Source organism: Fukomys damarensis, unplaced genomic scaffold (assembly GCF_012274545.1).
Source record: "Fukomys damarensis isolate Sample0158 unplaced genomic scaffold, DMR_v1.0_HiC HiC_scaffold_8, whole genome shotgun sequence".
Classification (NCBI taxonomy): Eukaryota; Metazoa; Chordata; class Mammalia; order Rodentia; family Bathyergidae; genus Fukomys; species Fukomys damarensis.
Genome location: NW_022900920.1, coordinates 25,447,656 through 25,460,997, shown reverse-complemented (window position 1 = coordinate 25,460,997; position 13,342 = coordinate 25,447,656). Strand labels below are relative to the sequence as shown.

The 13,342-nt window shown below is 33.6% G+C and overlaps 1 protein-coding gene across 4 annotated transcripts in view; it reads left to right on the top strand.

Annotated features, from left to right (window-relative positions):
• The window catches only part of Shoc2 (SHOC2 leucine rich repeat scaffold protein), an 82,290-nt gene extending 70,118 nt beyond the window's left edge, over positions 1-12,172 (top strand). For all 4 annotated transcript variants that reach the window (XM_010634630.3, XM_010634631.3, XM_010634633.3 and 1 more), the window contains 5 exons: positions 3,268-3,456; positions 5,873-5,995; positions 8,619-8,756; positions 9,037-9,154; positions 11,327-12,172. In XM_010634630.3, the coding sequence (XP_010632932.1) occupies positions 3,268-3,456; positions 5,873-5,995; positions 8,619-8,756; positions 9,037-9,154; positions 11,327-11,535 (777 nt within the window). In that variant the 3' untranslated portion in view covers positions 11,536-12,172. The remainder of the gene's footprint in view (positions 1-3,267; positions 3,457-5,872; positions 5,996-8,618; positions 8,757-9,036; positions 9,155-11,326) is intronic.
• Positions 12,173-13,342: the final 1,170 nt, after the last annotated feature.

The following is a 13,342-nucleotide window of genomic DNA, read 5'->3' as shown; positions in this document are numbered from 1 at the left end:
TAGGATAGTGTATTTATTAAAATAAGTGTTGATGAACTTCTGTGAACATATCACGATCACCTGAAGTACTTAGTTTAGGGTACACTCTTGGTGGTGTATAATAAGTCTCTAGATTTAGATTTGTAATGGCATATGTCCATGAGTACAATATCATACAAAGATAATTCATTACTCCAAAAGTGTTGCTTATGGTGTACCAATTACAGTGGACCCTTGACTTACGAACTTGATCAGTTTCAAGTTGGTTGTAAGTCAATACAGCTGAGATCTAGATGTTTACCTGGGAACATGCTATAGATAACAAGAGGCAGATGAATCTTCCATTAACCTAATTAATCCAAGTTTTTCATATGTCAGGCTGGTTGTAACTTGAGGGTCCACTGTAATTCCTTCCTGTTTCCAATTCCTGGCAACTATTGAACTTTGTACTTTTATTTTTTTTAAACAGGAAATAAGACCCCACAAAATTTATTACATGCCTTAGATTTAATGATTTATGAAGAGAATTCTTCACTGTAAATATAGAAGATTGTGTGTGTGTGTGTGTGTGTGTGTGTGTACATGTATGCATTTAAAATGGTCCATTTCAAGTGCTATGGGGGAACCTTTGGCCATGTCTAAGTATGAGAAAACATTGCTTTATTTAGAAATAGTCTGTAAGCCAGGCATGGTGGTACACACCTGTAATCTTAGCTACTCTGGAGGGGATCCCAAGGTCAAGGCCAGCTCGGGCCCTATATGAGACATTGAAGTTTAGGCAAGAAGATCAAGAAAATGATTTTTCAAAGGAAGCTCATTATGTTGCTGAAATAAGAGCTGGTAAGATGACTATAAATCTGTTTGAAGACCATCTGAAAATGGACTAGTTTTAATAATAGACTTAAACACACAAGGAAAAGAAATTGAATAACTTAAGCACAAATGCTCAGGATAGGACTCAGAGCTACATGTATTATTTCTTAATCTCCATTAATTCTACTAATTATTGGGATGATATTAGCAGATAGGGGAATAACACTCAAAAGGTTATATTTTGGCCAAATTTGTTACCTGAAATATTTTTCTTTAAATATGGTGAGAAATGTATTATCTAATTTACCTGAGTTAACAGAGCCTTTAGCTAAAAAGATCTCAGGTAGGACTGTTTCTGATTCTAAAGGAATGCTAAGCAGCCCCCATGTTTCCCACCGTGACGTAAGAAATTGAAGAGCCAGCTCCTTTTTGCATCTTCTCATTATACTCAGATATTAACATTTTTGTTGTAGGAGAATGTCAGTTCAGTAAAATCAGTTGGAAGAAGAATATTTTTGCCATGTGATTCAATAACAGATTGAAGGTGTTTTCCTGAATTTACTGCCATGCAGTTTCCTCAAGCACTGCTCTTCCTTTTATTTAGGTGCAAAAGACAATGTTGAGAATTGCTTCCTACTGTTCAGTATAAAGAACCAGTCCCAGATTACTGTTATAACTTCAGTTATACTTATTTCATTCTTTAAGTTGACCTTGCCAGTTATACTGACATCTTCAGTACTAAATCTTCAGTTTGCTCATGCAATACAACAGAAGTTAAACATTTAAAACCCATATGCCTTTCACATTTGCTTATGCTTTTACTTCAACCTAGAATATTTTTTCTTCTCTGATTTTTTTCATTCTTCAAGAACTCACCCCAATCTCTTTTTTTCGTTTATTCCAGTATTTGAATTTAGAGGAGAGATTTAAAATCGAAGCACTTATTATATACTAGGTACTATGAAACTATTTGTGTATTTTATTTAGTCTTCACTACAGCCTACAAGATAAAGGCATTCTTGTTTTAATAAATAAGCTTCTGATGAACTGCTTGCCAAAAGATGTAGTCTACTGAAACATACAGCCAGGATTCAAAATTATTTTAATAGCTTATGACAGTGTTTCTCAAGTATTAGTGAGCATTCAAATCTCTGAGGAGTTCTGTTGAAATGGGCATTATGAGTCTATGGGAGTGGCCCAGAGTCTCCATTTCCTACAGGCTACCAGGGGAGGCTAATGTAACTTTTCCTTGACCCAGACTTTGAATAGCAAGAGCCTATTCTATGTAATTTATTGTTGATGATACACACTGATGTATTATTTTCTAATCATGTCCTGTGTACTTTATTTCTCTAATTTAGTTTTCTAAATAGCCAAGATTCTTTTATATGTATGCACTTGACCCTTTGTTACATAATGGGAAGCTAAAGTAGGAGGAGAGGTGGGGTTGTGTGCACAGCAAGTACTTCTTAAATTGTTGCTTGCTCCAGGCAGAGCCTCAAGATGGCCTTTTGCCAAATCCTTACTCCCTTTCTCCTCCATAGACTAGAGAACAGACAGTCTGTGTAGACCCTGGATGGCGCAGCCTCACGTGACAGTTACATTATGTATCCTTGTTCCTTTTCTGCACATGCCCCTATCAAGAGATAATCACGTTCAGCCTGGGCCATGTGGGCCACGTGACACTACCCTGCCTTCCTACACTATAAATAGCTCAGTGGATGCCAGGCAGCCATTAGCTCATCAGGCTAGGGTCTCACCTGGTCCCAGCTCTAAAGCTTAATCTTGGTATGTATCTTTCTTTCTCATTATTTTCCAGTTTTCTTCATCTTGCACCACTCTGTTGGGCTTCAGACCCTATGCTTTATGGGTCGTGGCAGATACCTATATTCCCTCAAATTTTAGCATATAGGAAAGCAACATATCAGGAAGTATAATTATCTTCTGAATTGAAGAGTTATAAGAGATACTATTAAATTATAAAATAATCACTTGCTTTTGTGCCAGGCATCATACTAATCTTAATACTACTTTAGAAGTAGGTACGTAACTAAGACCAAGATATGATTAGGTACTCAGTGAGTGAGCCAGGATTCAGACAAAGACAATCTGATTCTAAAGTTTCCCTCATACTGGCCGCTTATGAGATACTTCTCAACTTCAGATGTTTTCTTTACTCTGTTGAGTGCTTTAAATAAACTGAAGCCAAAGAATAATAATCAGGAGGATTTCCTTTTTTTCTGAAATCTGATGACATTGATGCTACAGTTTTTACAAAGCGAGGCAACAATTTGCTAAAATTGAGTAGTGCCTGACTGTGTAGGTGAGGTATCACAGAACCAGCCCAACCAATGTCGGACATTTATTACCTGCAAAGCCCTTTGAGACATTTGTGTTTGAAACTGCTTTTCTATACAAAATAAGTCTTGTTTCAGATCTACATCTTGTGCTTATTCTATGTTTTGTTTTTAACAGAGTCTTTTATCCAGTCTTGTAAAACTGAACAGTTTGACCTTAGCTAGAAATTGCTTCCAGTTATATCCAGTGGGTGGTCCATCTCAGTTTTCTACCATCTATTCCCTCAACATGGAACACAATCGAATCAATAAAATCCCATTTGGAATTTTCTCCAGAGCAAAAGTATTAAGTAAGCTGAATATGAAGGTAAGCATCTGTTGGGAGCAAGGAGGAATTACTGTTATTTCTAATATTTACATCATCTCTATTAGTGTAGAAAATGGGTACTTAAACTTCGTTGAAGGAAATCTAAACTGATAAAAAGGTACGTCAAGCCAGTTTTTATCAGATAATAAATATATTAGAATTGTGTATGCCCTTAGGAATCTGTCTTCAAGAAATAATCATGATTGACCATAATAGTTTAGTTGTAGGGATATTTATTTTAGAGTTGTTTCGTAGATACCATTTTATTAATACTAAAAGGGATTTACTTTTGTTAATATATCTCAGTGGAATGCTATGGAGCCATTAAAATTAATGTTCTAGTCTAGAAGAATATTAAATACCAGTTGCAGTCTTACTTTATTAAGTAAAAGAAACTTTAAACGTTCTTACAAGCTTTTGTTAATATTCTTAATTATGTAAATACCTAGATACTTATATGCATATATAATCAGTATTTTCCACAATATGTTTACTTTAGGGATCAGAATTATTTATGGGTGATCTTTAGTTTTTGCTTGTCTATATGCTCTGTAGTGAATGTGTTTCACATTTGTAACAAAATTTATTGTGAAGAAAGTGATGAAATGGAAAATTACTCCAGTGATTTAATTTTCAGTGAATAGAGTTTAGACCTTGAGAAAATAACCAAATTGGCCACATAGCTACTTCATGGTTGAGGTAGGAGTCCTGGAATGTAAGTTTCCTAATTGCAGGTAGTATTTTTTCTATCACATCAAACTACATCTTTCTGTCTTTGATAAACCATTTATCATAATTATGATTTTTTTTTACATTCTAAACACTTTCTTGATTCTAGCTATACTTCATCATAAATATAGAATGCATCTTTTATGATAATTCTTTGGAAGTAGACCAGTATAAATTCATGATAATCTTAAAATCTTAAGTATGAAATTTATTAATCAGTCTGGTTGTATGACTAATATATTCAGTGAAAGTAATACACTGGTAATAGCATTAATTTTGAATGTTCATTTTGTAATAATAGGGTTTGAACAACGGTCCAGATGTTACCAGTTTGCATCTGATCATACATTTTTATGGATCTGACGTTGTTATAGTGTTAGCTTGGAATGGCTTGCTGTTTTTAATAAAATAAAAATAAGACTGCGTGGAGCTTTTCCTTTTCTTAAAACATGATAAATGTTTAGCAAAACATTTTCTTGAAGAAATCAAAATGAAGCTTGACATTTTGTTCTATGTAAGCACCGGTAGTAAAAGTAAAAATACTTTACCATACAGTAAATATCAGTTGTATGGGCATAAATAGAAATACCATATGTATTTTATTTAAGTATAAAAGAAAAACTTGGTTTTCAAATGGGTGTTTGCTAATTGGGGTTTTTTAATATGGATGGTTTTGTGTAAAATGAGACTAGTAGTCTATGTGTATTACAGAAAAAACTTTAAAAGCACGGATTGACAAAAGAATATAAAACAGTCCTACTACTGAGAAGTTAACGCATTGGCATTGTGTCATTGATGTCTGTCTGGAACAGGGTGCAGATCGTCTTCTCCGATTGCCAGTACCTGTAACACATAGTGTAACATGTTAAGAGTTGTTATTGATCAAAGTGCATCTTAAAAGTAAATATGTGAAAGCTGGGAAAAAGGTAGTGAATTATTTAAAATTTTTAAACAAAATTAGGGTTATAATTTTTCATTATCATCATCATTATTATTATTGAGTTGTTTTTTTTTTGAGACAGGATCTCACTATGTAGTTCAGGCTGCCTTTGAACTCATAATGTTGCCCCGGCTTGCCTCCAATTTGCAGGATTCCTGCCTCAACCTCTCAAATGCTGGGATTATAGGCATGTGCCACCACCACAGCTGAACAGTGAACATATTTTACCATACAGATTTTAAAAGTGGAAATGTTGATATTTACTGTTTAATGATTAAAGATGCTGTCTTACTAAGACTGTTTTTTCCTCTCCTTTATAGCTCAGCAACTCTTTGAATTCCCATTTGGTTTTCCTGTAAGGCTATGTCTTCCATTGTACTCATATTTTAGTTCAAGCATTCACATTTTTTTCAATGATTTTTGCACATTATTGTGAAATGGGGGAAACATATTTATCACCAGGGTGTTTAAAATCACAAGTGATTTCTCTATATGCTATATTTTCTAGTTCCATTAGAAATACTCACATAGGAAACAACTTCTTGTTTGGCCTCAAAAGCCTAATTGCTGTACAAAAAATATTTTAGAAGAAGCCAAATTTTTGTTGCTTTCTTTTTCTTCTCTCTACATTTAGATATCAAAAGAAGAAATGTTTTCTGTTTAAGAATGCTTTTTCCAAAAGAAGATGTGCATGATGCTTTTGTTTTTGTGGCTTCTGCCTATGATGCTTGTTTTTGTCTTTGCCAGGACAATCAGTTAACATCACTCCCTTTGGATTTTGGAACTTGGACCAGTATGGTGGAATTGAATTTAGCTACTAATCAGCTCACAAAGATCCCTGAGGATGTATCTGGTCTAGTTTCCCTTGAGGTGTGTATAAACGAGCATTTAGAATCCTCAGACCCTTCCACAGTTTCTTATAAAATGTCAAGTTAAAATAAGTCATTTCTGTTTTGATGAAGATCGTAATTAGAGCTCTCTTAAGCATACAGCCTTATTAGGATGATGCGATATTGAATAATTAGACTAGTTTCAGTACTTCTGAATTACTCTTGCCCACTCTTGGTAGGTTTCAGTGCTATAAAATATCATTTTGAAAGAAAACTTTTCTAAAATTCAGTATTCCTTTTTTGTTATTCTTTGTAGAAGTACACCATCATCTACCGAGTTAATTAATGGATTCTTCATACCCTCGTTTAGAATCTTCCTTTGTATGACTGGCCCAGTTTCCATTCTAAACAGTCACTGTATGTTGGAAATGTGGTATCCACATTTCTAGCTTTGTGTGTTTAATTCTGTTGTTCTCAGTATCTTGTCACCTCCTTAATTAAGATGACTGCTCTTGTCTCTGAACCACTAGAATTTTAATCTTTTTGGTGAAAAAACTAATAGTACATATATGGTTTTAAAGTTTTTCATGTGTACATTTTTTAAAATCCTACCTTATTATTTAATAAGGTGAAATCATATGCTATAAAGGTTAAAAGCACAGTTTTTGAAATTAAACAGATCCGGTTGTAATCCCAGTTTGATCTCCCTATATTTATGAATTTGGTCTGCCCAAACTTCGGATTCCTAAGTTCTCCAGTTTCCTAGGATAGTAGTATTTACTTCATAGAGTTGTAATTAGGACTAAATGCAGTAATGCACATAATATACTTAACATAGTGCCCTGAAAATAATAAACTCAAATGGTAGCTGTTACTTTCTTGGTCTTATTGAGTATTTTTATCTTATTATGGATTATATAACTTTGGATGAAATAAGTTTACATAAAAAACTAGCTATAATTTTATGTATGTCTTTTCTACTTAGCCCTTTTTTCCACTATCCCTGTTCCCTTTCCTGTCTATCTCCTCTTTGGTTTATAACTTCTTCAAGAAAAACTACAGGTACAAGATCCCAGTAATGAATGTAACTGTACTGTATACCTAGAATGTACCAATAAACTCAATAAAAAGAAAAAAAAAAGAGTAAGGATTGTCATCCTGAGCCTTTTTCCTTCCTTTACATTTTAGGATATCTTAAAATGTGGTAAATACTACAAATAATTAACTGTAGTGGATTGAGGATAATACGCAGTTTCTAGTCAATTTGCTGACTTCCTTCAGTGAAGGTTTATAAGGGGTTTTAAATAATTCATTACCTTTGGGGGGACTGATTGTTTTGAGTTCCTAACCCAAATATAAAGACCCGATCCAAAAATGGGCATCCGAAATGAACAGACATTTCTCATACAAAGAAGTGAAAGCAGCAAGAAAATATATGAAAAAATGTTCCACATCACTGGTCATTCGAGAGATGCAGATGAAAACAACACTAAGATTCCACCTCACCCCACAAAGAATGGCTGCTATCAAGAAATCACACAATAACAAATGTTGGCGGGGTTGTGGGGAGAAAGGAACCCTCCTCCATTGTTGGTGGGAGTGCAGACTAGTGCAACCACTATGGAAATCAATATGGAGATACCTCAAAGAGCTTGGACTGGAGGTTCCATTTGACCCAGCCATCCCTCTGTTGGGTATCTTTCCAAGAGAACTGAAAGAATCATATCACAGAGAAGTATGTGCACCCATGTTTATAGCGGCACAGTTTGTAATAGCTAAATCTTGGAAACAACCTATTTGCCCATCCGTTGGAAACTGGATAAAGAAGTTGTGGTTTTTCTATAAAATGGAATATTACTCAGCCATAAAGAGCGAGAGAATAGATTCATTCATAGGAAAATGGATACATATTGAAGATATACTCCTAAGTGAAATAAATAAGTCCCACATGTGTAAATACCAAATAGTTTCCCTGGTGTGAATATTCTGCAACAATGCATAAGATTCTAATAAGATTACTGACATTTAGAAATGGGAGGAAAGGAACTAAAGGTGTAGGGAAGGTGTGATACGTAGGGGAAGAACAAAAAGGGAAAAGAAAAAAATGTGAGAGAATGAAAAGATGAAAATAAAGTGTTTGTAGATGGGGAGGGGAGGAGGGGGTGAAGGGAGGGCAGAGGTAAGGGGAAAAAAATGAGAATCAAGACTTGCCATGTAAAGGTACATGATCCCAACAATGAATGTAACTGTACTGTATCCCTAAATGTACCAATAAACTCAATTTAAAAAATAAATAAATAAATAAATAAATAATTCATTACCTATTAGACATTTGTAACTATTTAACATAAAAATATATTAACTATATATGAATCTTAATGCAAATAGTTAATTTTATTTTTCATAATTTAGTTAAAATTATTTCTTTTTATTTTTTACATACTTGAATAAAAATCTTTCCAGTAATGGTGGGTTTTTAAATTTTTAGAATAATAAAATATTTTATATGTTGCATAGTTTATATGTTGTATAGTTAGGTATATGTTGTATTACCATTAGCATTCTTTGCTTGGAAAATTAGCATTGTTTAATAAAGTTTTAGGCTATACAACAATAGTAATTTCATTTCACAAGTTGCTAAACACTGTATAATTTCTCTTTAGGTTCTGATATTATCAAACAATCTTCTAAAGAAACTTCCCCATGGTCTTGGGAACCTTAGGAAATTAAGAGAGTTGGATCTAGAGGAGAACAAATTGGAATCCTTGCCAAATGAAATTGCTTATCTTAAGGATTTACAGGTAAAACATTGTCCTGGTGGCTGTATGATTAAAGTTAATTTTTTTTTATGGTTTGGACCTAATTCTTTGACCAGATATTTCTGTTACAGCATTACTCTGGGTTTTATGTTGATAGAACCTTTCTGCTTTTGTTCTAACAAATGATAATTTTTTAAAAATTCTGTAACCTACTAAGTCTCATTCAATTTAATATTCCTGTTTTGTTCTTTGGTGGATATCAGTTTATATTTACTTTGGTTGTAGGAAACATGAGTGTAACTGTCTTTTGTTAACCTTTCAGAAATTAGTCTTGACAAATAACCAGTTGACCACACTTCCCAGAGGCATTGGTCATCTTACCAATCTCACACACCTGGGCCTCGGAGAAAATCTGCTGACTCATCTTCCTGAGGAAATTGGTATGAGTTTTGAGGGTACTGACTCTACTAAGAATCTTGTCTTGTACTTTTACATAATTTTTCAGACAAATCTATTTTTGTAAGCTGAGATTATATCAGGCCTAAGTTTTGGGGGTTTTTTAGAGAGTACCAGTGGTTGGTATTGGTTGATTTTTGATTGTGGGATGTTCAGATTAACACTGTATTTGAGAATGTTTTAATATATTTACATAAGTTCTATATAATTCCAATCTAGAAGAATTACTTCCTCCAGATTTAAAAATAACACAGTCTGAATCAAATTATTAATGTCTTATGCCAAAAGAACTTTTTTTTTCTTTTAAATTGAATTTATTGGTATATTCTAGGAAGACAGTACAGTTACATTCATTACTGGGATCTTGTACCTTTGCATGCCAGATCTTGGTTCTCATTTTTTCCCCTTGTCCCCACCCTCCCTTCACCCCTCCTCCCCTCGCCACCTTCAAACACTTTAATTCCACTTTTACATTTTCTCATATTTTTTTTCCTTTTCTCTTGTTCCCCTTTCCCTATCCTTCTCACTGTCCCTACACCTTTGGTCCTTTTCTTCCTATTTCACGTTGCTAATTGTCTCATTAGGATCTTGAGTACTATTTTAGTTTTTCACACCAGAGAAACTATTCAGTATTTGCATATGTGTGACTTATTTATTTCACTTAGGAGTATATCCTCAATAAAAGAACATTTCTTTATGAGGCTTTGTGATTATGTATAATCAAATACCAATATTTGTTTTTTGTTTTTGTTTTTTTTTGGTACTGGGGCTTGAACTTGGGTCCTTGAGCTTGCAAGGCAAATACCAATATTTGGATGTACTTTAGAATTTTTGCAAAGGGAAAACCAAAGGTCTCATGCATGCTGGATAAGCACTCTCCTAATAAGCTTATATTCCTAGCCCAACTAATAGTTCTAAAATTAATAATTCCATGTGTTGTCTTCTGCCATCTATAGCGTGTTATCCCAGGAGCTCTGTAGATTCGTGGTTAAAAATGGTTTTGGTGGGTTGGGAATGTATCTCAGTGGTACCTCGCCTGCCTTCCAGGCACAAGGTCCTGGGTTTGATTCCTGGTAATCCCCCCAACCAAATGGTGTTAGTGATGGTAGATAATTTAAAATCTGACTTAGCCAGATTAGTTTTGTGTCTTTGGATAAGACATGTGAACCCGCTAACCTCAGATTTACTATTTGTAAAATAAGGATCATAATAATTGCTTCATATAGAGTTGTAAAGAATATCTTATGAGTAAACACCCATAACCTGATAGCTGTTATTTTTTTAATAAATACCATTTTCAGGTAATCCAAAATTTGAAATTTGAAGCACATGAGGCGGTTTTGCAGTTATATTTCTAGTAGGTTGACTCAGCTGGCTTCACATACTGGTTGCAGAAATTTACCTAAAAAGTATGAATGTCCTAAGATACTGTAAAAAAAAAAATTGGGGGGGGCTACCAGGAATCGAACTCAAGTAAGAAAAAAATTTAAAAAGCTGTATAAATTGATGTTTAGTTTACTGCTAAATATGTGATAACTGTTAATGAAAGATTTATATCAAAGACAAAAACTTTCCACATGAGAAATATATTTATATTAGAAATTGTTGCATTGTCTATAAAAGAAATTATAGACACTGATTGTGTAAAGAACTCATTTCTAGAATTATGCATACATATATATAGCCAAGCTATCCTAAACAAAGTCATTGGATATGGAGAATTTTCAAGAAACTCCAAGCTTGAAAACTAATCATTAGGGTCGGGGATTTAGCTCAGTGGTTCCACTGCCTGCCTCAAAAACTAATCATTAAGGACAAGGTTTTGATGTGTTGGTATACAACATGACCTGAACATCAGGATTTAAAAAAAAACTCTCCAGGTCACCTGAATATGTAATAAAGTGTAAGGTCCATCACTGTAAGAATTATAAAACTGTAGGAAGAGGGCTGGGTATGTGGCTCAGTGGTTCCGCCACCTGCCTCCCAAGCACAAGGACACCCCGAGTTCGATCCCCGGTACCAAAAAAAAAAAAAAAAAAAAACTATAGGAAGAAATTAAGAAAAAAATGTGTATTAAGTGTATATAAATCTCAGTTGAATTTTTTAATAGTAACTAATTTTTTAAAATAATGGTTTATTTGATTTTTTTTAAATAGGTACACTGGAGAATCTAGAAGAACTGTATTTGAATGACAACCCCAACCTGCACAGCCTTCCCTTTGAGCTAGCTCTCTGCAGCAAGCTTTCAATCATGAGTATTGAGAACTGTCCACTCAGTCACCTCCCTGCTCAGATTGTTGCTGGGGGGCCTTCTTTTATCATTCAGTTCTTAAAGATGCAGGGTCCGTATCGCGCCATGGTCTGATACAGATCTGCGTGTCCTACACACTGTTCACAATCAGACTGCCGTTCATCTTTCACGTCTGTATCTGTGTCTATTTATGTAGATATCAATATATATGGCAGATTTATAAAGACTGCATTATGTGTTTCTGCTAATAGAGGAATCATAGCCATTTAGATTTTTTAAAAATTCTGTACAAAAGGCTTACATAAGTTTTCTTTGCTGAATTTGATGGATGTTTTTCTGTTGTGTAATCTGATATGCCAGTTTGCTTAAAAAATTGCTGACAAATTATGAATTTATTAAATTTACAGGACAGAGGTAGTACTATAGTTAGATAAACATTTCTTTTGGAAAAAATAATGGCAAATTATTTTGTTGCAACTTTTCATACACATTTTCCCCTTACCAATTATCAGATCATTGTATATGATAGGCCCTGAAGGTAGAATGTTTCTTTAACTTATTTTGAAATTTGAGATTTAAATTATATATATTGTTTACAGTCAGAGTAAATCACTGGATTTTTTTGTTTATTTTGATTTGCTCTGTTTTAAATAGTCACAACTAGAGTTTATATCCTCTGTTAAAGAATTTGCATCTGCTGATTTAAATATTAAGATATTTGCTTTTTAAAACAACTTGTAATTTCTTCTCAGCCTTTTGGCTAAGATCAAGTGAAATAACTGGCAAAATGAAAATATATACTGAAAAATCTAAAATTTCTTTAATTTTACATCTCTGAGTTGTGGAGCAAAATATCTGAGGTAAGTCTTTGGATAGGTTTAGGGTATTGAAACCTTTCATAGTATAAATATGTTTTCTTAAGTTTGGGGGAATAGAAATTTGTAATAAAAAGGATGTTTTTTTATTTCTGAAAGTTGCAAATCCACAAAAACTAACAAATTTGGCAAATAAATTATACATAAACACATTCTATATATGTATATACAATGCTATATAGATATGTATTTATTATATCATAAACTACAATAGGTAACTTTAAGGATTTTTCTCCCTATCCTTGTATAATGAAATGAATGTCTTTCTTTGAAAACTGCAATATATGTATGTTTCAAGGTTATTTAACAGTGTACTATGGTTTTATATCTTGCCTTGTATATCTTTCATTTCTGGAATATCTGTGTCTAAGCACAATATCTTCACACTGTGCTGTATTGCTGCTGAACTAAATGCACTTTTCCCCATTTGTGGGGCACTGGCTTCAAACAATTCAGTTCAGTACCATTACTTTTAAACACATCTTTCTTTTCTTGGTAGTTGGTAATATGGTTATGGAAAAGAGGCACATTGCATAGATGCCATTGGAAATTCCATGGAAATTATGTAAGATGTGCGTGTACTATCTGATAAATTTTTCTCTTTACTGCCTTTAAGACTAGCAGAATTGTAAATGTGTGCCCCTTATGTAGTGCTCTTACTTTTGGTAGTGTTGGTCTAAGTCATTTTATATTGAGGAGATGGACAGAGCAAGTGCATTCTAGATAGCATACAAAAAACACTTCCATACAGTGAGTAACTGTTATATGTAACTTCATATTGCTGCTTTTTCTCCTATTTATTTGGGCATTGTTTTCTAAACAAACCTTTTAAAAAAATTAAGACTATCGTTACTGAAAGAAATTTGGAGTGTTTTGCTTTTTCTGGAACTCAAATTCAGTACTAGACTTGAGGTCAAACCTATATTTGCAATTGGCAATTTTATAAGGAGCAACTAATAAATGGAAGGCAGGTGAAGATATAAAACCCTAGAATGCTTAAATGTGCTGTAAAACTATTGTAGATGTCACTGGATTTCACCAAGTAA